The sequence below is a fragment of the Dermochelys coriacea genome, chromosome 3 (assembly GCF_009764565.3).
Source record: "Dermochelys coriacea isolate rDerCor1 chromosome 3, rDerCor1.pri.v4, whole genome shotgun sequence".
In the NCBI taxonomy this organism is placed as follows: Eukaryota; Metazoa; Chordata; order Testudines; family Dermochelyidae; genus Dermochelys; species Dermochelys coriacea.
The window spans coordinates 177,788,278-177,813,006 of NC_050070.1; the positions used below are offsets into that span (position 1 = coordinate 177,788,278).

At 42.9% G+C, this 24,729-nt stretch overlaps 2 protein-coding genes across 7 annotated transcripts in view; one reads left to right on the plus strand and one right to left on the minus strand.

Annotated features, from left to right (window-relative positions):
- Positions 1–2,404: 2,404 nt before the first annotated feature.
- Positions 2,405–24,729, minus strand: part of LOC119853507 — a 39,653-nt gene continuing 17,328 nt past the window's right edge. For all 3 annotated transcript variants that reach the window (XM_043511891.1, XM_038396645.2, XM_043511890.1), the window contains 3 exons: positions 5,306–5,539; positions 4,469–4,804; positions 2,405–2,884 (listed from right to left, as the gene is read on the minus strand). In XM_043511891.1, coding sequence (XP_043367826.1) covers positions 2,675–2,884; positions 4,469–4,804; positions 5,306–5,539 — 780 coding nt within the window. In that variant the 3' untranslated portion in view covers positions 2,405–2,674. The remainder of the gene's footprint in view (positions 2,885–4,468; positions 4,805–5,305; positions 5,540–24,729) is intronic.
- TMEM247 (transmembrane protein 247) overlaps positions 13,159–24,729 on the plus strand; it is a 42,123-nt gene continuing 30,552 nt past the window's right edge. For 2 of the 4 annotated variants that reach the window (XM_043511894.1, XM_043511892.1), the window contains exons 1-3: positions 13,159–13,264; positions 14,104–14,183; positions 17,249–17,337. In XM_043511894.1, the coding sequence (XP_043367829.1) occupies positions 14,135–14,183; positions 17,249–17,337 (138 nt within the window). In that variant the 5' untranslated portion in view covers positions 13,159–13,264; positions 14,104–14,134. Of the gene's footprint in view, positions 13,265–14,100; positions 14,184–14,423; positions 17,338–24,729 lie in introns of those variants that run through there. The other 2 variants (XR_006280302.1, XM_043511893.1) reach the window with 2 other exon arrangements.

Genomic DNA, 24,729 nt, shown 5'->3' on the forward strand with positions numbered 1-24,729 from the left:
TCTTCCTTTTCAAGATTTTAAATGCCCTGTCGGCCTCTGGGGTCCAATAGAAGGAGTCATGATCTGCTCCTTTTACACAATCATACAGGGGTCTAGCCCACAGTCCAAATTCCGGGATCCATATCCGACAGAACCCCGCCATGCCCAGGAAGGCTCTGAGGCGTTTATGATTAATGGGAATGGGAACCTGGCAGACAGCCTCCTTCCTCTCATTGGAAAGCTGATGCTCCCCCTACCTTATGTGGAACCCCAGGAATTGTACCATCGGGAGGGCAATATGAGCCTTGCTTCTCGATACCTGATATCCTCGGAGGCCCACAATGGTTTTGAGGACTGGGGTTAGGCCCACTGTAGCAATTAACAAATCATCTACATATTGAAGAAGAAGAGCCCCCTCCTCATTGTTCCACTCTTCTCCCTGTTGCTACAGTAACTCAGCTGTGTTGCCAAGGCCCTTTGACTCTTGTGCTACCTGTCCTCCTAAGCACTACATCCCTCGTGTTGCATGGAATGTATGTCTCATCTGTCAATCGGACACATCCCACTAAAATCCTCATTTTCCCCCTTTCAGCTCAATGGCACTTTTAGCCACCACCATCCCAGGTTATTGGAAACAGGTAATTACACTTATAAAGTGTTTACATTTGTGTTTGCACTCATAATTTTTAATCTCTTCACTTCTGGCTTAATAACACTGTTTAATTGTCAACAGCCATTCAAATTCCTCTGTCAGTCCAACCTATTTTAAAAATGTGTACAAACATCCAATCAACTCCTAAGCTATCACAGATATGCAGAAAGCTGTTAGGAAGTTCACATTGGAAACACGGTGGCATTACAGAACTACAGAGGGGAACCCCTATATATGGATCTTCTAGTGGACTTGATTTGGTTTCTCCACATTGATGCTGATAGAAATATCTGTAATCTAAAGGGTTCTCAGGCTGATTGGATTTTACACAAGTGATATCCCAGCTGCTTGACTTTCTGCAAAATCTCAATTACAGTTGTAAACTAGGATTGCACTGGAGTAAATATGGCTCTCATTGGCCAACATCAGAGATAGCACTTGTCAACCAGAACAGCTATCTTAGTCAGCAGCCTCCCCATGCTGCCAAGGATTCCAGATACAGTGTGGCTGAATTCAACTATGGCTAATTGCTGCATTACAGAGGAACCACAGAGTATGGCAGGGGAGTATCCTAAAGTCTCTTGTATGGAGTGAGCCAACTGTCATCTAACCTTGGAAAAGAGGAAATCTAGCTGCAATAAAACCTTTGACCCTTATTTTATTTGGACTAGTTACCTGAACTCACATATGTTGGTTGTGTCAGACAGCCTCAGTTTATTTACCATGTCAAGCCTCCTCTCAGGAATCATTCAATTTACTGCAGATCTCTGCACACATGCAAGCTAGAGGATCCTATTTGTGATCTTTCACTATTTTGAAAATATAGAGCTGTAGATCTGGCTGTGGGATGACTTTGGAGATCTGCACTCTTTCTGTGGTGGGTCAGTGTTTATCCAATAGCTAGACCTGGGTCTGAGATAGACTTACGTCCAGGGATGTGGTTCAAGGGGCTTGCTCTAGTTGCCATGCATAGCATAGGTTCTGTACGGAAACAGAATGCCATTTGAATACACACACAATATCATCCTGTCCAGGATCAAGCATATCAAAAGCACTCTCAGGAATATGTTTGAATTACATCCATATCATCCCCTAAAACTTTGACTTGAACAGCTCTTTAGGTGTTGGGATTGAGGTATCCAAAATGTTCATTAAGTTGTTTCCCCATCATGTACACAATGTCATATGCAGACCTCGCAGGAAAAACAAGGACACAAATGCTAGAATGATTTAAGTACATACAACAAAGCTTATGGGGACATGTGGCTGAATAATGCTCCAATTCTAACATTGTGAGTTTGTGAATGAGATTGTACTAGCTCCTCACCAGATGTTTCATAGGGTAAACAACTTCTCACCTTTCCACACCCGGTGGTAGGACTCTTATGTCGCATGACAAAGGTATTGTAAAAGGGCGAAATTCTGACTAGACTTAGTCCCAACAGAAAGGTCAGAAGCATTATCTCCTAAATCTTCCTTTATGGGTCATGAGTCTATAGCGATCTCAGCAATCACCAGAACTTGGCTGCAACAAATGTGAGTACTTGTTAGTGAAAATGAGCCACCCGTCCTCAAAAGAAATGGTGTGGAACTAAAGGGCATGGCACATCCCAGCTAGGAACAAGTAAACCCTCTCACTGAGAAAACACCAAGAGTAAATAACCATGTGGGCCCCCTTCCACACAGCCTCACAGAAACAAGGTTCATAGCCAAGCCGCTATCTTCCTCCAGGGAGGTGAGAATAAATGGACAAAGACACATTCCAAAGCGATTTCTATTACATGTATCTTTATTAGTATAGGTGAATGTGACAGAATTATGCTGAATATGTTAATGGAAGAACATGTAATTGAACAATGATATTCAGCTACAGTATTCAAAAGGAGTAAGTTAAACTTGCACAAGTTAGAGCATTGTGTATATAATGATGTGGAAATGCTAGGTGAAGCGCGGGTGGGATAATGGAGATGGGGAGCAGGAAAAGTGGGGAAAAAGTCAGGACAGATCAGCATCTGTTTCAGCTGTAGCAAATGTGCTGTGGCTTTAGCAACATTTTTTCTTATTTTTGTAATCCTGGAAAATCTTCTTGAAAATGAAATAGAGCACAACGGCAAAGCAAAACAAGTAGTGTTTTATAACAAAATAGAAAGCCAGCTCCCTCACTGTGTAAATGAGGTGTATAAAGATGAAGCAGTATAGAAACAAGGTGTACTGGTTCTGGGGCCGGAGTAGGTCATGGAGCCCTTGGCCAAACTGTGGAAAAAGGAAGAGAGATGCATGACATTGCAAAACCGCATTCTGCACACTACTTTGTACAGATCCTGTTGCTCAGCACACCCAGTCCTTTTGGTCTGTACTGGATGTTACCACCGGTGTAGCCCATGCTCTGTGTGAGCTCATAGTCACATATTAATTCATTTTTCAATAACCAAAAGCTCAATCATATGTACTTACACAACCCTTATATGGGAATGGTTAGGCCTTATGTTAATATAGGAATTGGCAGTTTCTTTCTTTGACTGAGCCTGAAAGATGCCAATATACACTAGGTCTGATTCTGATCTCATTTATACTGGTAATTCCATTAGTGTTACTGTTGCTTAACACCAGTGTAAGTGAGATCACATCCCTCCTTGTACTTGTTGCCAAACACACAAGTTACAGGTAACTTGAAAATCTCTGGGTTTGTACAGCACCTTGCCAAGTGTGGTCCTCCAACCTAACTGAGGCTCCTAATCTCTACTGCAGTACAAATAATAGATAATAATGCAAACCTTTCTATCTATCTTGTGCTAACTAACAGCACAAAGCCTGCAAGAAATGCTAAAGATACATATACATCTTACCATAGACGACATAGGAATAGACAGTCTGATACTTCTCTTACTCACACCAGTAACCAACCATTGAAAGTGAGAGGAGAAATAGCTCCAGAGACAGCAACAGTGATCAGGAAAACCCACTCAACTGAGATTTGCAAGAGGCACATCTTCTAAACCTTTCTGCCTCTGTCAAAAAATTATCTCCTTTAGACTGGACACCTGGTAACAATGGACCAAATCCTACAAACCCTTGATTATGTGATTTCAACAGGGCTACTTCTGTGAGCAAGGGGTTGCAAAATCTGGCCCATCTTCCAAATTTTTATGGGCTTGGTGACCAGATATCTACCTGCCTTCACAACTGTTTGCTTTGATATACTTGTGGCTTGGTCATCTAACTGTGCCTCAGGAAATCTCTCAGAAACTATTCTAGCAATAAGTCCTCTTTGACTTCTTCCATTATGGAGGCAGGTAAACCAAGGCAGGCCCTCAATATTTTGCTGCCCAGGGTGGCAAACATTTTCAGTGCCCCCCTTCGTGGCTGAGTAACACAAACACTTAAACAAGGGCTGAGCCATGTGACATGCCCCTCATGTTGATTTGGTGCCCTTCAGAAACTGGCACCCCAGTCAGCTGTCCCTAAAGTTGGCCATGAGTTAATCAGTAGAACCATTAGTAAGATCCATTACTCTGGTGTATTCATCATTTTGAAAACATTCCTTCTATGTTTTTCTTAAGCCCATTGAACTTTACCCAATAAACTTAATTTGCAAGTTAAAATTACTTTTACAGCTCTTTTTAATTTTATCACAGTCTTAGGGAACGGTTCTTAGGGGAGTCAATATCTTGACTTCTCTGTGAGCAACAGTGTGAGCTGCAGGGATCACATTCTCAGGTCTAATGTAAAAGCAGGATGAAAATGTTCTTGAATACTCAAAGGAATGAGGCTTTATGGAAGTGTGGAAACAGTTTCCCTCTCTGTCATTCCCAGCGCTTTTTTCCCATCCCCACTTACTGATCTGGGTGTTGCCTCTTGACGTAGCTGCTCCATAGTCTTCTCATGCTGCCGTTGCTTTTCATTGTCTTCCTGTTTGTGTTTCAGCCTGGTCAGTGCAGAATCCCACCTCATTTTCTCCAGCTCGAGATCAGTGGCTGTGATGTGTCTGCCGCATGGCTGTTCCAACTCCTCCAAATTGCTGATCTCACCCATGCTGTTGAATCCTTCTGGCTGCAAAGCATCAGCTTCTCTCTTTGCCCTGTTCTCCAAATGGACTGCTTGCCTCTTACCATCCAAGCCCTCTATCATATCTTCTGGGATGTATGATGATGTTGGGGTACCTCTGGAAGCATCCTGGTACAAATTGGGAGTAGGTATCAATTCATATTTAAGCTGATATAAGAGACCTAATCAGGCTTTGATGGGACAGATTTGGTCTCGTGTACCTAAGACTTTGGGCATTTAAATATTCACATGTTGACTCACTAGTCCTATAATATCCACCAGTTTCCTTTGAAAAGGTATTTTATAGAGTTGGTTGGGAATTTTCTGTTGAATTTTTTTTCCAATAGAAAATACAATTTCTGCACAATCAAAATTTTTCTATAGGAAAATCTAAATGAACTATTTTGTTGAGGTCAGATTGACCCAAATCAAAACATTCTGATTCATTGAACCAAATCAAAATGTCAGTTCGATATTAATCTGTGTTCATCCAAGCTGCTGCCTCATGAGAGAGGTGCCTCAGATGTCCCATGCTCCCACTCTCCTTCAGGGGCTGAGCTCCCTGGCTGGATGACATCTCCCATTATACACCATGATCTTACCTCTGGCTGAATTTTCACTTCCACTTACCATCTTCTCATGCTGCTGCTGCTTCTTGTTATCTTTATACTCAGCTATCTGCACAGTAAATTCAAACCCTGTCTGCATCTCCTTTAATGATATACCAGCTTGGTCTGAGTACTCCGACCCCTCCAGGTTGCTGAGCCGCTCCAAATCAGCTTGTGTCTCCTGGTCTTTAACATGCAGAGACTCTGTCTCAACATGGGAAACATCTGATGATGTCAAGGTATCTCTGGGGGTGTCCTGGCACAGATTGGGAAAAAGCACAGATGTTACTTTTAAGTTACTTTTAAGCACGTAACCCCTAAGAAGCCAAGGGACGGATTTGGAAAGATATTTAAGCACCTGCAAATGCAGATAGATGCCTAGTGGGATTTTCAGAAGACCCATGGTGCCTAACTCCCATTGAAACCACTGAGAATTAGGCACCTAGACAATTTGGAAAATCCCACTAGGCACCTATCTGCATCTTTAAGCACCCAAATACCTTTACAAATCTAGCCCCAAACAGTATGTAGGGATGAGGTGGAAATATGACACCATCCTCTTCTACACCAACCATTAGATTTGGCTGGGGCCCGGAAGGAAGTATGCTGCATCATCATATGGCATAGCACAACCAACACACGCACTGGAGCTCTGGGAAGGATAGCTTCTCTTTTCTGGAGGTACAATCCATTGTGGAGACCCCACAGAATGAAACAGTCCCCCGCTGCCCCAAACACAGACCAGTGCTTGCAAGATGCAATCTGCACTAATCAAGGTCAAAAGCATCCTTTCAACTGACTTTTCTGAAATAAAAGTTCAACCTGTCTCTTATCCCAAGCTACACAGTATTTATTTAGACATTTTGTAAAGGAGGCATAAGTCACAAAAGTCATCTTTATAAGACTATTTAGACAGGAAACAAAACACATTCGCTAATGCTCCTGAGCTACGTGATTGCCTAAAGCTGATGAAGAAGGTAAGGAAAACTGAAGAATTACCATAGTTGATTCAGGCACAAAAGTGTTGGAGGAGACTAGACTAAACATTAGAGACATACACAGCAGCCTGCTTCACAAGTCCCCCATTCAGAAAATTCAACCCCAGCTGCTCCGACAGACCCACACCATTAAAACCCAAACCAAGCTACTTTTCCAAACTGCCACAGTGATGTCATGAAATGCCACACCCTGCTGACATCATAATCACTCTGTTGCCACAACATATTACGTGCTCTCTGTTGCTAAGTGTCTGAACTGTCACAATACCTGTCCTCCCACATCCTCACTATTATCACTGATATAAATCTTTAGGTTTGGAGAGCAAGAAAAGGTCCATTGGTTAGGGCATCAGCCTGGGTCTTGGGAAACCCAGGGTCAATCTCTGCTCTGCTACAGACTTTCCTGTGTAACCTTGCACAAGTCACTTAGTCTCTGGATGCCTTTGTTTCCCATCTATAAAATAGAGATGATGGTACTTCGCAGGCATGCTGTGAACATAAATACCTTAACAGAGTGGGAGGTGCTCAGCTACTATAGTGATGGGGGGCTTCGAAGAACTTTAGATAAAACACAATTTGTGTTCTGTGTGTACTGGGGCATGGGCAAAAGGAGTATGAGCCTCCAAATTTGGCCTATGAATTATTATTAGCATTTATAAGGCACCTATCATCATGGTATTTGTCACTTATGTGTCATGTAAATAAACAGTGGGCTTGATTCTTCATAGCCCAGTACCTTGTGGAGTCATTTATACCAAGGCAAAGTGAGTGTGTCTCATTGGTACGTGATGTGTGGAGAGCAGGATCGTAGAAGCTATAGATGAGAAAGACATTAAATTATTGAGACCATCCCTGCTATATCAATTATCCAGTGTAGTGTCAGTTTATGTCTGGATTTTCAAATCCCAGGCTGCTACATCCACCCTGATACATGAGTGGATAGAATCCCATTTTTAGCTTTGAATGAGAATTTTCAACACTGTTTTTAAGTGCTTTTTCTGAAGCTCTTAGCAGGTGCACCAGCACTAGGTATTTGAATATTCCGAAGCTGTGCAAGTGGAGAAATAGGGAGCCCCAGAAGATTTATGGAAGTAGCATATGCCTTCTGAGTCAGTAGTGCAGGAGCCCTGGAATAATTGTTATAGCGCGGGTGCTCATGATAAAAACCATGAAAACCATGTATTATGTGTTTGTTATTACTACTTCAAGCCAGGGTGTGCCGTACTCCCCTAGTTCCAGCACCACTGCAATGGTGGAATGGAGATGTGTGGCACCCATTGTGCTTTTTCCAGTTAAGTTTCTTGCATCCCTGATGGCTACTGGAGAAATAACAGTGCCATACATTTACTCCAATTCTCAAGATGTCCTCCTTAAAGGATCTGCCTATAAATCTTATGGAAGAGCCATAAAAGGACTTGACATCCCTGCTCAGGGACCAAGTGCTGTGGTGAATTAGGGAGAAATCCATTTAATATTATATGTATGTTTTTGCTGAATGATTGCATTGGGGCAATGGGATGCTGTTTGCTCAGCAAGCATTAAAGTGATACACATGTAATAAACCTCTCATCTGGTACTTGCCAAACTGCAACCTCCCTCCCTCAAATTTTGTGGCCAGAGCAAGTAAGGTGCTGAGCAGCCTCAACTCCCAGTGGTTTCAGAGGGACCTGGATGGTGCTCAGCACCTCACAGAACCTTGTCCTTGATTTATTTTTTTTTATATTGGCTTCCAAATTCAAACCAGAGAGGAAGGTAAAGCCATTTCCTTCCATCCCCAAAAGTGGAGGCTGCTATTTCCTTCATCTAGTCATCTCTTTTGCTTTGCTTTTCTCCTCGCCTGCTGTCAGTTGGCCTGCAGAACTGAGGTTAGCAGTTAGCAGGCAGCTACACTCTGTGATGCTGTCATTGCTCTGAAGTTATCGACACAGATTCCAAGATGATGCTTTCTTTCACTTCCTTCTTTGCTTTAGTTTTTCTCCACAGCAGCAAGTGCAAGCCATGGTGTATAATATTCAGGAGAGCTGCTTACACTGCTGTTTGGGGGTTTTGTGGTTTCGCGTTTGATTACAAAGACTGTCTTTTAATAGATTCTGAGACACAGTTTAGAGTTGAACATGTTTTCTCTAAGCAGCCTTGTGCATCTTGCACTGGGGTCCATGTTGAAGGCCAAATTTAGAGAGGACTTTGGTGATGAAGGAGTGTGAGCATGTGCTAAGAGTTCCAAGAGGTGTGATTTGGTGTAAGTTAACTGGAATAAAGGGTAATCATGGATGCTGAGCCAGAGCAGGGGGAAAATTAGGGCCCCGTAGTGACTTTTAGGCATGACCCCCCGTCCGGAGAAGTGTACAGCTGCACCACCCAGCAGGAGTATGTCCACAGCCCTGCCCCTTGGGAAGGGGTACCATGTGCTTCCTTATGTGGTCATCCAACTCTGCCAGCAGGCTACAGATTGGAGGCAGGGTAATGGCTCTGCACCCTCCTTTTCTCTTTGGGATGGCTTTTGACACAGGAAGTGGCCCCTGTGCTGAGTAGAGCACAATTACAGCCCATTCATGTGCAGGGGTGGCCAAAGGAAGGCTCTTTCCCACATGCTGACTATGTTACTTAATGTCCCAGCCCCTGCTTTACGCACCCACACGTGGGCTTAGCACAGTCCAGCTCTCTCACTCTGTTTAGACATGAGTAATATCCTGATGTTTCTTGGCAACCCTATTTTATCTGTCTCCCAGTATTTCTCAGGGAGCATATGCTGCACCCTCTGAGAGCATGCAGCAGTGAGCATGGTCCCCAAGTATGCCTGGGAGCTCCTGAGGCATTGTGCATGGAATACTTCCCCTTTATTGTTCAGATTAATAGCGTTCCGACACTCTGTCTCCTGCACACAGGTGGCATGATTGACTTGTACATTTACTATCAACATTTCACAGAACAATAGAACTGCCCCCCATCAAAATGTTCTGTCCTGCTCTAATGCTTTCTGTCCATACAACATGACAAGGCTGAGAGATCAGCAGACAAGCCAAGGCAGGGCTTTTAGCAACAGAGAATATTGGCGATCAGAGTAGCTGGGAGAATGTGCAGGCAGGAATGTAGAATCTCATGACATCGCTGTCTGGTTAGGGTTTGAATTGTGCAGCTGGTGTTTGAGTTTTCTCCAGGAGCGAGTGGGAGGCTTGTGAATCCAGTGCTGTGTAGCTTCATTTCTCTCTCTGGCCTTGTGCCTAAGTCTTCCAGGTAAATATTACAGGTTTCAGAGTAGCAGCCGTGTTAGTCTGTATTCGCAAAAAGAAAAGGAGTACTTGTGGCACCTTAAATTTGTTAGTCTCTACAGTGCCACAAGTACTCCTTTTCTTTTTGTAAATATTACAGTTAATCTTGACTTGTCTTTATCTGCCAGATGTTAAATTGTAAATTACCTCAGGGCAGTGGTTCCCAAACTGGGGTTCGCAAACCCCTCGGGGTTTGCAGAACGTTACAGGGGGTTCGCCAGAAAAATGTCACTAATGGCGGCCAGAGGACCCCGGGCCTTGGAGGCAGCAGGTGGGACCCAGTTGCAGGGCCGGAAGCCAGAGCACCCCCCAGGGAGAGTGGGGCAGGGCAGTTGGGCCTGGCAGCCTGAGTCCTGCCCCCATCAGCGGTGGGGCCGGCAGCCCAAACCCCAGCACTCTGCGTGTGGCCAGCAGCCCAAGCCTCAGGGAGAGCAGAGCCAGGCAGTTGGGGCTGGCAGCCCGAGCCCCGGCAGTCGGCGGGACCTGCAGCCCAAGCTCAGTGGAGCTCAGTTGACTGGGGCTGTCAACAGGGTCCAGCAGCAGGAGCCCCACAGAGTGCGGAGGAAATTTAAACTTAATTCCCTGGGAATATTCATTTTTAGGAGGGGATTCATGAGATTTCACAATTTAGTGAAAGGGGTTTGCGGGCTGTTAAAGTTTGGGGACCACCGCGTCAGGGGAACTAGGATGAGTTTGTATTTTCCATCTAAATACTGTTAAAACAAATGAAACCTGTGTAATAATTTGTAAATAAATATTGCCATTTGTGGAAGTTAATGGAGATTTGCCATTGACTTCCATAGAGGCCAGGATTTCACCCACTTGAGAAAGGGGGTCTTTTGAAGGATGGTTGAAAAATTTGGGAGGGGTTTGTTAGTATTAGCGCCATGCTGTTTCTGATTGTTAATAGTAGTTATGTGATTGTCTAAGTGGTAGGTGCAGGTTTTTTTGTATATTTCAAGTATTTTATTGTTATATAGACTTGTATTTTAATTTTTGTGCAAACACCCAGAGTAATTTTTGTGCAAATGAGGATTTGACAATAAATCTAAACAAATTAATAAAATAGCAAAGATAGTGGCAAACTGGAGAGGGCTCAGAGAAGAACGTTAAAAATGGCAGTATTGAGGGGCTGACTTATGGAGAAAGATCTAAATATTTATAGTTTGGCTAAGCTGTGTGTAAGAGGGGAGTGAACACATTTAAAGTGGCATGGGGACTGTTTTGACTTCAAGGAGGATATGTTTTTATATTGGGGTTCCAGGTTTCATAGAAGTGGGCTCTGAGCACAGACTGACACTATGTGCGGACAACATGCTGCTAATGATGCTGGCCCCTATAGCAAATAACATATCATGTGTTCAGTTAAATCAGGAGTTCAATAGGTTGCGATTCAAAGTTTATTATTCCAGGCCTGAGGCATTAGCTCTTGATTTAGACTTAAAGCCACAATTGGAATTCAAAGCAAGTTTCACTATGAAAGACCTTGTCTGAGAGTTGGGGGTGTCCTTTCCCTTGCAAGCTTTTGGAGGATTGTCACGGGGTAGTTCTTCTTGCAGCTGGACCCTAAGGGACCGTTTTCCAACTGCCCTCAGACGTTGAGGAAAAGGACATATCAACCCACTGTTGGGATATGTAGTCATGTCCTTTTCAGAGAAGTGAAAATCAGCAGATGGGAAGGAGATTTCCCTTGATGTTGGTCAATGACAGAGCCTGATGTTCGGGATAGTTGTTATGCCCTGGCTTGAGGATATTGTAACTCTAGTTATATGTCTTTATAGATAATGTAAGGGCAACGTTAATAGCAAAACCTTTAAGAATGTAAGAGCAACCTTGCAAAAGCTCACACCATCTGGAATACTCGAGATATCAGTCTTTCAATGCGTCTATTGTTCAAATTAGCGTTTGCCATAGCCCCACGCAGGGAGCCCATCTCATATGTTGGGAAAGGGAGGACAGGAAGCTTCAGCTTCTTAAAGACTGTCTCTTGGGTAAAGGGGAAGATAGGCGATGGTCCTGAAGAGAGAGGCATCATTCAAGAACCACACACGCTTCTATCAAGCAGACCTATATACAGGGCTGTGTCTTCATAGGCCTGGCAACGACGATTGTTTGGATACCTGGTCTTATTTCCCTACCCATTCTGGGACTAGGGATGGAGTGACAACTGTAAAGAGTGTGCATGTAATAATCACCACAATATAGAACTCCTTACACTATGATCACACAATTCCAAATTTTAGCCTAGTTACCCCCTCCTTAGTTGTTGAACACTAGAGCTGGTCAAACATTTTCTGAGAAAATTACAACAAAAATGGTCTTGTTTGAAATATTCTACGTTCCAATAAAAAAGAAAATATTTTACCTAAACCAAAAAAATTCAGTTTTCAATTTTTTTTTAAAAAATGGCTTTTATGATTTTTAAAAAAATTACATTTTTCATTTCTGTAGAATGTTTTTTATGGAACACGCTTTCTCTTTTTTGACCAGGTTTTCATATCCAGATGTATTTGACCTATGTAGATGAAAACAGTTACTTTCCCAAGGATATTACAATCTAGATAGAGATCTGATTATTCATTTTGGATTTAAAGGACCAACCTGGCCCTGGCACAGCTCCATCCTACTGAATGGAGTTTCACCCATTTATGCTAGGGCTGAATTTGATCCAAAATGTGCTGAAAGCACAGCAAAATACAATGGATGTATAGCAATGCTTCTTAGTCTGATGAGTTAAAGTTGACAGGGATATGGAAGAAGGCAGTTTTAAGGAAGGACTTGTAAAAGATTTGGCATACCAAGAGGGAAGTCATGGAAGTGTTCATGATGATCAGTGTGGGAGAAGGTACAGTGTGAGAAAGTAAGGGGGAGGCCTGGACTGAGTAAAGGAAGAGAGTTGGGGTATAGGAGAAAATGAAAATTGCCCCTAAAAAGACACCAGGTTAATATCAGCAGGTCCAGGCTCTGTGGTGGAGCTCTGGGGACTGGGAACTACTGAGGATACTGAGGAAAGCTACAAATTGAAGACTCAGAGAAAAGCGAAAGGCCACATATAGATGAACTAAACTCAGACAGTCTTGGTACCACAGGCAGCCTCCTGAGATGGGGGAGGCTCTGTCTTCATCTTGTATGTATTGCCTGAGAGGATACCAGTACCATTCAGGAGTGGAGCGGATATTTTGCACATATATCAAGTTACTTTATACCCCGAAACAGCAAAGACAATGGGGGTGGGGGGAGGCAGGAATGGGAGGATCTGCAAGGAGGAGGATGCTATATCACTCTGAAATAATCTTCTTGTGGCCATCATTCCTATACAAAGGTGAACAGGGGTCTAGTATTGGTGGATGCATAGCGTGGGTAAGCAAAACCTGGTTTACTAACAACTGGGTTAGCAAGAGCTTACTGGGGTCATGAATGGCAATGGAAATTCTTGGGCTGGATCCTCAACAGTCTAAGGTGACACAATGAGAATCTCTCTATTAGGTCACAGGGCACAGTATATACCTTCTATGCACAGTCACAAACGATTGTGACACTAACTGGGAGGTGGGCAAATGTGAAAAATTCCATTTTACACACACATCAAATACTGATTTGTTGGTCTGCAGGGAGGTTCTGCAGCTGAACTGGGACAGCCCATGGGAGATCCTACCCCACTACCAAACCACCCTTCTCTGGGAACCACGAGTGGGAGGAGAGGTCCCAGTTCAGGCAGGTGCACACATGGCTTTAGAAACTATGTCTGATTATAGACTCTCTCTCTGTTTTTTTGTCATACCCTGGGCCAGCCCTAGGTGTTTTGCCCCGGCAGAAAATGTTTTCGCCAGCACTCTTGCCCTACTCCCCCCACCCCCAAGCCAAGCAGCCAAGCAAAAAAACCCCAAACTAACAAAAACAGTGGATTGGGAAAATTGTGCCTCCCCAGATTCTGATTTGGGACCCCCTGGAAGTTGGTACCCTGCTTGACTGCCCCTGAGGCCAGCCCAGGCCACATGGTGTGTATCAGTGTAGACAACAGTACAACAGCTGTGTATACATGCAGTGCCTTTAGCTGTAAGGTCGGGTGCTTCACAAACTCTGCCTCCTGCCCACCATTCATCAGGTGAACTAAGTATGCTCACTTCATACACATCCCCAACCCAGGGGCATCAATCTGGGATCTAGCCGTAAAAGGCTTTGTCAACACTATGAGCTAGGGGTGTGATGTCCCTGCTTGGGAGAGCTAGCGTAACCACATGTGCAATCATTGAGCTAATATGCTATTTATACTTAATGGAGCTGCCGTAGCACAGATGGCAGCAGAGGCATGTCACAGCTGCGCTGAGAACAAACCCACCTGAAAATAGTGAGTATTACTACTCAGCCTGGCTCAGCCGTGCCTCTACAGGGGCTACCCGCGCTATCACGGCTCTGCTGCTCTTAATACTCATGCTAGCTCACTGAGATCGAGCATGACGGCACGTATGTGATCGCATCCCTAGCTCATAGTGTAGAAATAGCCAAAGACACATTTTTAATTTCTAATTTAATTTGAGACCTGATTATTCCAGGAGAAACCAAACACAACTTCCACGGAAGACAATGGAGATTAAATATGTGCATCTCTGGAGACAAAGGACAAAAACAATGGGTGAGTACAAAACCGACAACTCCAAGAGTTTCAAAATTACAAGTCAAGCCCCTTACAAATCATGACTGGCTTAAAAATCTGACAATTAAAAAAAAATCCCTGCCCCCAGCACATCTGTTTTTCAAATCTTTAGGATTCATGTTTTCCAGCTATACTTTGCCCTCACGCGGGCTAGAATATTTTTTTTAAATGAGGCAGAGATTCTCACCTGATCATGATCACACAACACCAGGAGCTCACCCCCCGGATATCATAAGACTAAAACAGTGAGAGTTGCCAACACTATACACAACCATGAGGCCATCAAGCATAAGCTCACAGTGGTGGCAAAATATGACAGATGAAAAGCTGTAAAGTCAGAACCTGGTCATGCATCTCTCTTCCTATTTCCACAGTTTGATCAAGGACTCCGCAACCTACTCCAGCCCCAGAACCAGTAACCCTTGTTTCTATACTGCTTCATCTTTAAGCACGTTGTTTACACAGGGAGGGAGCCAATTTTCTATTTTGTTATAAATCACTACTTGTTTTGCTTTGCCATTGTGCTCTGTTTCATTTTCAAGAAAATTTTCCTGGATTACAAAAATAAGAAATAATGTTCCTAAAGCAACAGCACATTCACTACAGCTGATACAGATGCAGATCCATCCGCACTTTCACAGCTCATCTTTGTTATCCCATCCTTGCTACACCTAGCATTTTTACTATCATTATTGCCAAAATGATCTAACTTGGTCAAGTTTAACTTACTCCCTCTTTTGAATATTGCAGCTGAATATCATTGTTCAATTTCATGTTCTCCCATTAACATATTCAGCAGAATTCTAGCACTTTCACCTATACTTATAAAGTGGCATGTACTAAATCACTTTTGAATGCGTCTTTGTCCATTTATTCTCACTTCCTTGGCAGAACTATATGGTCATTTACTCTTGGTGTTTGCTCAGTGAGAGGGTTGACCTGATCCTATCTGGGGTGTGCCACTCTTTCCCAGGAAAGAGAACCTGAAGAAGAGCTCTGTGTGAGCTTGAAAGCTTATCTGTTTTATTGGATCAGCTTCTGTTGGTAAAAGATTTTACCTCATCCATTTTGTCTAACATCCTGGGACCAACACTGACTGAGAGTGACATAATTTGGTCCTTACTTTTCAGAGATCGGTCTTAATGCAACCCCTAAGTAATGACTGAATAAACAACCTGGTCCAAGCTCTGCACTTAAAGGCAAATCCAGGCTCCATGGCCTGCCCCAAGTAGCTAAGCTTGCTGCTGGGAAAGAGTACAAGGGGAGGAATTCATGTATGAACTTTTGCCTTTGCTAGAATATAGGGAAATCGCATTTCCAGTTCATTCAGTTCAATTCATTCCAAGTCCTTCCTCAGGGCTGCTGAGCAGCAGAATTACTTCATAAATCATTTGTAAAATGAGTCCCATTTATAGATACCCTGGATTTTTTTTCTATCCCTCAGCATTTAATTTTGTTTTTTTAAAGACTTGCATTGGTTTAGCTGTGGTGTAATCTCAGTAATACACATTCATTTTTTATCTAGGTTAATAGTGTTTCTTTGGGGTTGTTAGAAGGGCTATAAAAATGGTATTTTCCCCAAAGTGAACAGTTAAAAAAAGTCCAACCTTTAAAATATTGCCAGATCTGACTCAACTATTCAGGTCATTTACATACTTGAATTCACAGAGTCAAAATTCACCTCTGGTGCGTAAGACCACTACAGGCAATGCAGCAACACCAGCAATTAAGTTGACTCAGCTGTGTTCCTGATATGAAACTAGCTTTTAAGAATGTTCATACAACCATGAAGAGAATATTTTGGCATTTGGAGGAGGATAAGGTAGTGGTTCTGTAGGTTTTGATAAAAAGTTTATCACACACTTAAATGCAACATGAAAGAAACCAATGAGGTACTTGAAATTTGAGCATTCGAGATCCTTTGGACTGGAGATCTCTCTAGGACTTGAAGACTTTTTGGAAAAATATCCACACAATATATGTAATTGACCTGGGGGTAAGGCATGGGTCTGTAGAGCTGGGTTCAATTCCCAGCTACAGATTTGCTGTGTCACTTTGGACAAGTCACTCAGAGTGGCACTACAAGTTAAGCATGTGTGTGCTTTAAGCAAATCATAAAAAACAATACTTTTTTTTAAAATTGAAAATGGAGATGTTTTGTTTTAGGTAAAAAATAGTCACTTCATCTCTATGTAATCAGTTCCACATCTGTAAAATGGGTATACTACTTCCTTTCTACTACCCTTAGGCTGCCTTTTCTATTTAGATTGCAAGCTCCTCAGAGTAGGTGATCTCTCTCACTACATGTATATTACTTCTCTAATAAAAATATATTTTTTGGTTGAAAATAATGTGCTGAAGCGGTCAAAGACACACTGTGCACACGATCCACATACATTGCATTCACACTGATTCTCTCTTTTTGGTATATATTTTCCGCTGTATTAACACAGTATTTAAAATGTCCACTCCATGCTGTGATTTTATCTCCTGTTGCCTAGAAAACTTCATTTATGGGCCAAGTTCTATACAAGAGCCAGAGCATAACAGCCTAAAGGGTAACAGCATAAAAAAAAATACAGGGCAAGGGGTTATTTAAGGGACAACAGTTTATGTAATATACAATACCTTTGTACTACAGTGCACAAACACATTGTGTGTGTGTGTGTATAGTCCTTGCACACATCCATCCTTGTGTTACCAGAAGAGACTGGTGGAATTGATTTAAGGATCTTACCTCCCTAAAAGGATCAATTCCCCTGTAGAGTCTATCACCTATTAGTCACAGGTCAAATGAAACTTAGTCATTTTAAATGCTGAAAACAGGCAGGAGGGTTTATTAAAAGGGTACAAAATATAGAGAAAAGTACAATAAAGCATAAAACAGCTTGGTGGTTTTACAAGTACAGCTGGCTTGAAGCCCAGACCCAACCCCTAACCAATATGGACACAACACAAATAAAATGTCAACATTATTCAGTTTCTAGGAATGACAGCTCAGGTGTAGAGGGCTCACAATGCTCTCGTCTGTCTTGCTTCTCAAGTAACTCAGGTCAAGACCTTGAGGACAGCTACTGGAATCAGGAACTTGAGATGGAACAGGAGGAGATCTTCCTCGACAACAGACAACCAGGTAAGCACAGGTGTTTTGATGATGTTCCTCTTCCTCCATCACACAACCAAGCACAGACAGACACAGGCTGAACCGAACAAGGGCTGCCTCCTGAGTGGCCAGCCCTTGACAGAGCATGTAGCGTCCTTAAATAGACTCTGTCACTAGGCAGAATAACTGGGAGTCAGATGACCCCTTCCCGCTTTTACTATGGCCGGGTAGATTAGGCTTAAACTTTAACCAATCGGAAAAACAGACACCTAAAAAGGGCACCAACCTTGGTAACGAGCAGGTGGACTAAGATGGAGAGTGAAAGATAAAACAAAACAAACCCAAAAAATGGCTAAAAGCCCCAACAATTCCCCTCCTTGATGGTAGGAATCACTTTGGTGTTCCTTATTGTCACATTTAACTTTTGCCACATATGTAAACTTAACCCAGGTCATAGTTACACTGCCTTAAAAAAAATCAAATCAATCTGTAGTTAGTGTAACAAGTCTCTCTTATCTTTCTTTTAACCCAGGAAGTTAAAGATTCTAAATATATATTAATTACAGCTTGAATTATTACAATTACGAGATGTAACAACATTTCCCATGCAATGCTATAGTCTGTGTTGCTGCTAAACAGATTTTCCCACCAATGGGAAGAAACAGTTTCCTCCTGGGTTCTTTCTAAGATTCTTTTTATCTGTTGGGAGGAATGGTGGACCGTCCCCATTACCTCCTTTCCTTCCCTTTGTAACTGTTTTAGATGCTGTTCTAAATGTGGGTGATGCACCATTTGTTTTAAGAGCAGATATATTTACACCCAAATGAGCTGGTTCAATGTGTTTGTATAACAAATAATGGATAATTTGAACACTTATCTCATGCCACTAAGCTGGTGGGAGAGCTAGATGCGCTGGAGGGTAGGGATAGGATCCAGAGTAACCTAGACAAATTGGAGGATTAGGCCAAAAGAAATCTGATGAGGTTTAACAAGGACAAGCGTAGAGTCCTGCACTTAGGACGGAAGAATCCCATGAACTGCTACAGGCTGGCGACCAACTGGCTAAGCGGCAGTTCTGCAGAAAAGGACCTGGGGATTACAGTGGACAAGAAGCTGGATATGAGTCAACAGTGTGCCCTTGTTACTAAGAAGGATAGCGGTATATTGGGCTGCATTAGTAGGAGCATTATCAGCAGATTGAGGGACATGGTTATTACCCTCTATTCGGCACTGGTGAGGCCACATCTGGAGAATTGCATCCAATTCTGGACCCCCACTACAGAAAGTACGAGGACAAATTGGAGAGAAAGTCCAGCAGAGGGCAACAAAAATGATTAGGGGGATGGGGCACATGACTTATGAGGAGAGGCTGAGGGAAATGGGCTTATTTCTTCAGCAGAGAAGGGTGAGGGGGGATTTGATAGCAGCCTTCAGCTACTTGGTGCTGGGCTGTTTTCAGAGGTGGCAGATGATAGAACAAGAAGCAATGGTCTCAAGTTGCAGTGGGGGTGGTCTAGGTTTGATATTAGGAAACACTTTCACTAGGAGGGTGGTGAAGCCCTGGAATGGGTTACCTAGGGAGTTGATAGAATCTCCATCCTTAGAGGTTTTTAAGGCCCGGCTTAACAAAGCCCTGGCTGGGATGATTTAGTTGGTCCTGCTTTGAGCAGGGGGTTGGATTAGATGACCTCCTGAAGTCTCTTCCAACTCTAATCTTCCATGATTCTGTAAAATTAACATCACAGCCAATAACAAAACACTGAACACAAACAAATTGACATATGGATTATGAGGTATGGTGTAATAAACAAACCTTTTACATGAACTGCGTAGACATATACACTTTACATCTCCTAACACTAAGGCATATTGATTTACATCAGATGATTTAAACTGGTTGTCAAGGCGGATTCCGCACTCTAGCACTTTGAGTGCAGAAGGTGGGGGCCTGCAAGGATTCTAAAAATTAATACTGGCCACTCAAGACTTATATTAAACTCCCAAGGTTACAGCTTCTCTGACCTTGGATGGGTAGATGCTGCCACAACCCAAATGCAAAACCCCTTGGCACCCAGAAAGGCACACTTGGTTATTTCTTTCTCAGCTCTTCCCCAGAGAGGGAGGTGAAAGGGCTTGAGGGTATCCCACAGGAAGGAAACAAAGGAAGTTAGCTGTTGCCCCAGCTAATTAAACATATGCACAAACCTCTTAGGACACCAAAAATCCAATTCTGTTCTTTAATAAAATTTTAAACAAAAAATAAGATAATACATCTGGAACTTGGCTTTTTTTTAAATCTAGCAAAAGCCTACTTACAAAAATTAAACATGAAGAATAATCTTCTTGAGGTCCAGCTTAAAGGTTACAAGCAAAACAAAAAACATTTGGGATTAGCAGAGAGGAGTACACAAACCAGTAAGAAATAAAACAGAAATAAACCTAACCGCGTCTTTTTAAGCATTCCTGATCTATTTACATGTCTGGGTTGTTAAATAAGTAGTTCTAGATATGACCAATAGATACCTATGAATAAACCCATATTTCCTTCAGGTATAGTCAAGACACAGACAGTAATGGTTTCCATTTTGTGGCTGTAGGAAAAATGTACTAACTTCCACCAGGATTGATGGTGCTGTTCAAAAGCATTTGTAGCATTTTTCCATAGAACATTTCTGAGCGCGACAGGAATTAAGTCCATCCCTGATTATATTTTTAGCTACATCCATGCAAGTGCCATAGAAATGTTAGCCTGTATTGTTCCTAGTGCACTGATATTACCAAGATGGTCCTGTTCTTACACTAACAGCATGTGGGTAATACATCAGCAATTTTATATTCAATTATACTTAGTTGGTTAAGAGATGTCGTACATGGGCTCAGTAAGGAAGCAATATCCTTTCCAATTGCACCTATTTTATTGGCCAGGACCTGCTCGTCAATTGACTAAGACTCCCAATCCAATCCCTACTCCTCCTAAAATAGTTGCTACTGTATCTCACTTGTTGATCTTCGGGATGGATGCTCCAGGTTCACACCTTTTATCCACTCATCCCATCCTGCCACTAATGGCATTACATATGGTAAAACATTCAAATTGAACTCTATGCAAATTTAACAGGAGAAGCATAACCTTTTTGAATGAACACATGAAATTTACTAATGGAAGTTTCTTAAAATCCTGCTTTATCACTACCGGCACAAAGCTGTTAATATGTGGTTCAGGCACCACTAGCACTTTTACAGTTTCTCTTGTTCTGAACAAACTAGTGAAATACCATATGCCCGGATCATTTGGTTTTACAGAGATATAGATGTTTCCATAACACTTAACATGAAAACTTACATTACAGAACTTATTTACATTGGGATGCGTCTTAACAGAAGAGCTAGTACAATTTTGGCATTTCATAGCTACTACATACTGGTGAGGAGGGTGTATGCACATAAACACCCAACTGATTGATCATGTACTGCAAACCCATTTAGATTTTTACGTTGATTTTACCAATTTGCATTCGTGAAGGGAGGTTGGACTGTATACAGGAACATTTATGTGGCTCCCAAACCTCTACTGCATCAGAGCAGCCAATAGAAAATTGCCACGTTTTCCTGCAATTTTTTGAACAAAGGAGATTGGTTCCTCCTTAAACTTGTCCGCAGAGGTAACCCCCTGAGCTGAATTGGTTGTCGTAAAGGCCATGAGCATTTTGTTGCTTTTCAGCTCTTACCAAACCAAACAGTAATCATTTTCCTTATATGCCTATACAGAGATGATTCCTTTTAATAGCAAATTTGGTAGTTCAAAATCTATGCCATGTACTAATTCAATCCCAGTTATAGTTTTGAGACTCATTGACTTTACAATAATAGTGCTCATTTCCATTATCACTGACTAAGCCATGAAAATAAATGTGCTATGATACAATATAGAAATCATAATTGTTGATTTCCTGCAACAAAGGAGAAAGACAAATGTGTATACACACACACACACAAAGTTCCTCCTCCGCCTTGGTGGGTCCTGAGTTTATTGGGGGATTTTCTCGCCTCAGAGGTTCACGGCAGCCCTCAGTTTGGCCACTGTCGTGGCTCAAATCTGCCATTCACTCAGTTAGCCTCATCGATGGCCAGCATGGGGAAAGGAAGAACAATCCCCACAGTCTCTGCTGATCCAGCTAGTGGATCGGGGAACAGGCCAGAGACCTTCCCCTCTGGTGGAACCCACAGTCCAGTCCAACTCCTCTGTATCAAGTAGGGAGTTGGGGGGGGGGGGGGAATGGAGGGAACCTGGGCCTGCCCTCTACTCCGGGTTCCAGCCCAGGGCCCTGTGGATTGCAGCTGTCTACAGTGGCTCCTGTAACAGCTGCGTGAAAGCTACGACTCCCTGGGCTACTTCCCCATGGCCTCCTCCCAACACCTTCTTTATTCTCACCACAGGACCTTCCTCCTGATGTCTGATAATGCTTGTATTTCTCAGTCTTCCAGTAGTACGCCTTCTCGCTCTCTGCTTCTTGCGCCTCTTGCTTCCAGCTCCTTGCACGCACACCACAAACTGAAGTGAACTCCTTTTTAAACCCAGGTGCCCTGATTAGCCTGCCTGTCTTAATTGATTCTAGCAGCTTCTTGATTGACTGCAGGTGTTCTAATCAGCCTGTCTGCCTCAATTGTTTCCAGAAAGTTCCTGATTGTTCTGGAACCTTCCGTTACCTTACCCAGGGAAAAGGGACCTACTTAACCTGGGGCTAATATATCTGCCTTCTATCACTCTCCTGTAGCCATTTGGCCTGACCCTGTCACAAAAATGTTATATGTATGTGTACACACACACACACCAGACTCTTTCCATCCCTTCAGTTGGGTGGAATGAAACTATTTTAGTGTTTTTCTCTTTTTTCCCCCATTAACCTCCACCTGGTAAGTGGTTGGACTTGCTTTGTTAATGACAACAAGCCCTGCCCCTTTGGGGCTCAGTGAGTGATTTTGGTCAGAAAAGAATGAGTATAAAATACTTTATCACCCACTGTGACGAAGCAGGGTGTTTCCCTGGTTATGTTGTACGTGAGTCTTACTGTTTTGCATGAATACTGTATGTACCTCAGTTTCCCTGTGTATTGCACCAATGCCTAGGTGGTGGGAATAAGGATGTGTGACTTTTTCTGAGATCCTTGGGGACAGGTGAGGTGGCTCCACCTGCCTGCATGTAAGCGATGGCTAATGTCCTTCGCAACCTGAGACCCAGGAGGGGGATGCAACCAGATGACATTGTGCCTGGGAAGAGAGACAAAGACCAGGAGGAGATGCAATGTGCGTGTTGGAGATCAGGTCACTGAAAGCTGGGCAGCCTGCTGTGGGAGATTTGAGGGGGAGTCCAGAGCATCTGGCCCGGGATTCCCCAAGATGGACTTGGCTGAAAGTCACCGATTTCTGCGCTAACAAGATCTGTGCTGTGTTCCTGTTGACTAAAACTTTTGTTTTACAACCCTGGCTGAGAGTCATGGCTGACTGCGGAGTTGGGGTGCAGGGCCCTCTGGCTTCCCCAGGAGCGCCGCCTGGGCAGACATGCTGCAGGAAGCACACTGTGTGGAAGGGTGATGCTGAATGCTCCAAGGTCAGACTCAGGAAGGCCGAAGCTGTGCAAGCTTCTTGCCCTGGCAACAGTATGCTCAGAGAGAGGAGGCATACTACCCCAGTCATACAAAAGCAGTTCCAGAGCATCGGCCCGGTGACTCCCACATTCCATTCATTTTAGTGTGTCCTGCAGCCTTCTGTCCATCTGCCTAGTCTTCATTTTTAGTTTGCACAGCTGCTTGTTTTTGCAGATTGTTAATAGTGTGCAACAACTTTGTTATATACTGGTCCATTTTAATTCTGGCCTAATATTAGTCAGGTGGAATGCCTCCCAGCCACCATTTCTCTGGTGTTTTCATGGGTCTTCCAGTGAGCACTTCATGTGATGTACATCTGTGGGATGCAACAGTTGACTGAATTGCCATCAAAATGAAAGGCAATTGCTTACCCCAGTTTTTTCCTATCGCTTTCTATGATCTTTTTCAACACGGTCTTTAGGGTCCCGTTAGTCCTCTCGATCAGGCCCAAGCTTTTCAGGTGGCCCACTATATGGAACTTTTGCTCAATTTGTAAAGCCTGGCACAGTTTTTTAAATGGAGTCCTTAGTCCAAATTGATAACTTCAGGAATACCAAATCTGGAGATGCTTGCTCCAAGGAGTATCGCAGTGGTAATAGCAAATCCAAAAAACACCACACCACACCACACAACCAACACCACTACTTCTATCCACTTAGAAAATGGACCAATTACTACCAAAACAATATTGGTTTCCATATCCCAAACAAGGCAAGGGTCCTATAAAATCTATTTGAAAATGATGCCATCGTCCTCCTGTTGACTGGTGTAGTAGAGGTCCTTTGACAATTTTTCCTATCAGGATTGTTCTCAGTGGAGCAATGCAATTCTATATATATTTTTCCACATTGTCTGTTAACAGTTGGTTGGTGGCCAAATGTAAGAGCTTACTGACAGTCTTTTCAGCCCCCAAAATGCGCTTTTTGGTGAGCTAGAGCAATTAATACTTTTCTTAATCATGATGATATCACTAGCACAGGGATAGCATTGTCAATGTTGTTCTTAATAGCCATTACAAGTCCACTGTTGTGTTTATAGAGTTTTGGTAACATCTATATTAAAGATTTTCCCAACAGCTCATTGATCTTTGTCCTGTTTCTGTAACTCAACTATGTCTAAAATTGATTTTCAGCAGCTGATGATTGCATCTTGCACACAATGTCGGCAGACTTAGTCCACAAAATTTCAGATCCTAAAAGTGCAGATTTTTTAGTGAGAAGATCTACTTTGTTGTTCAGGCCAGATATCTCGGCCTAGTTCTTCCTATGTGCTTTGACCCTGAATAGCTAAGTCTTGCCAGTTCTTGATTCAGCCAGTTTCCAAATAAGTAAGAGGTATTTTGCGTGTATTATAGGCTTGTTATCTGCAGAAGTCATTTGTCTATCCATCCAGCCATCCATATGAGCATCCAAGCTAAAATGGCTTGGATGACCCAGAGTCAGAACATGTCACAACCTGGATCTGCTTCATCCAAGGTAGCTACTATGGCAACTACTTCAGCAGCTTGCACAGAACATTGAACCACTGTTCCGTGTAGTATTTTACCAGCATATCCCGCACAGGGTTTATCCTCATGATAGTGGCTGTAGTAGGAAGAAAGCCTGAGATGTAAGCCCTTGTATCACAGGCCTGGTATGAGGCAGGGCCTGCTCACAGAATTTGGTGAGAACAGAGGTGATATTGCAGAAATACACGTTCCTAAGAAGTGCTAAGCACAGAGTACTCATGCAAACACCAATACCAAGGATAGTACAAAAACATTCCGCAACAAACACAC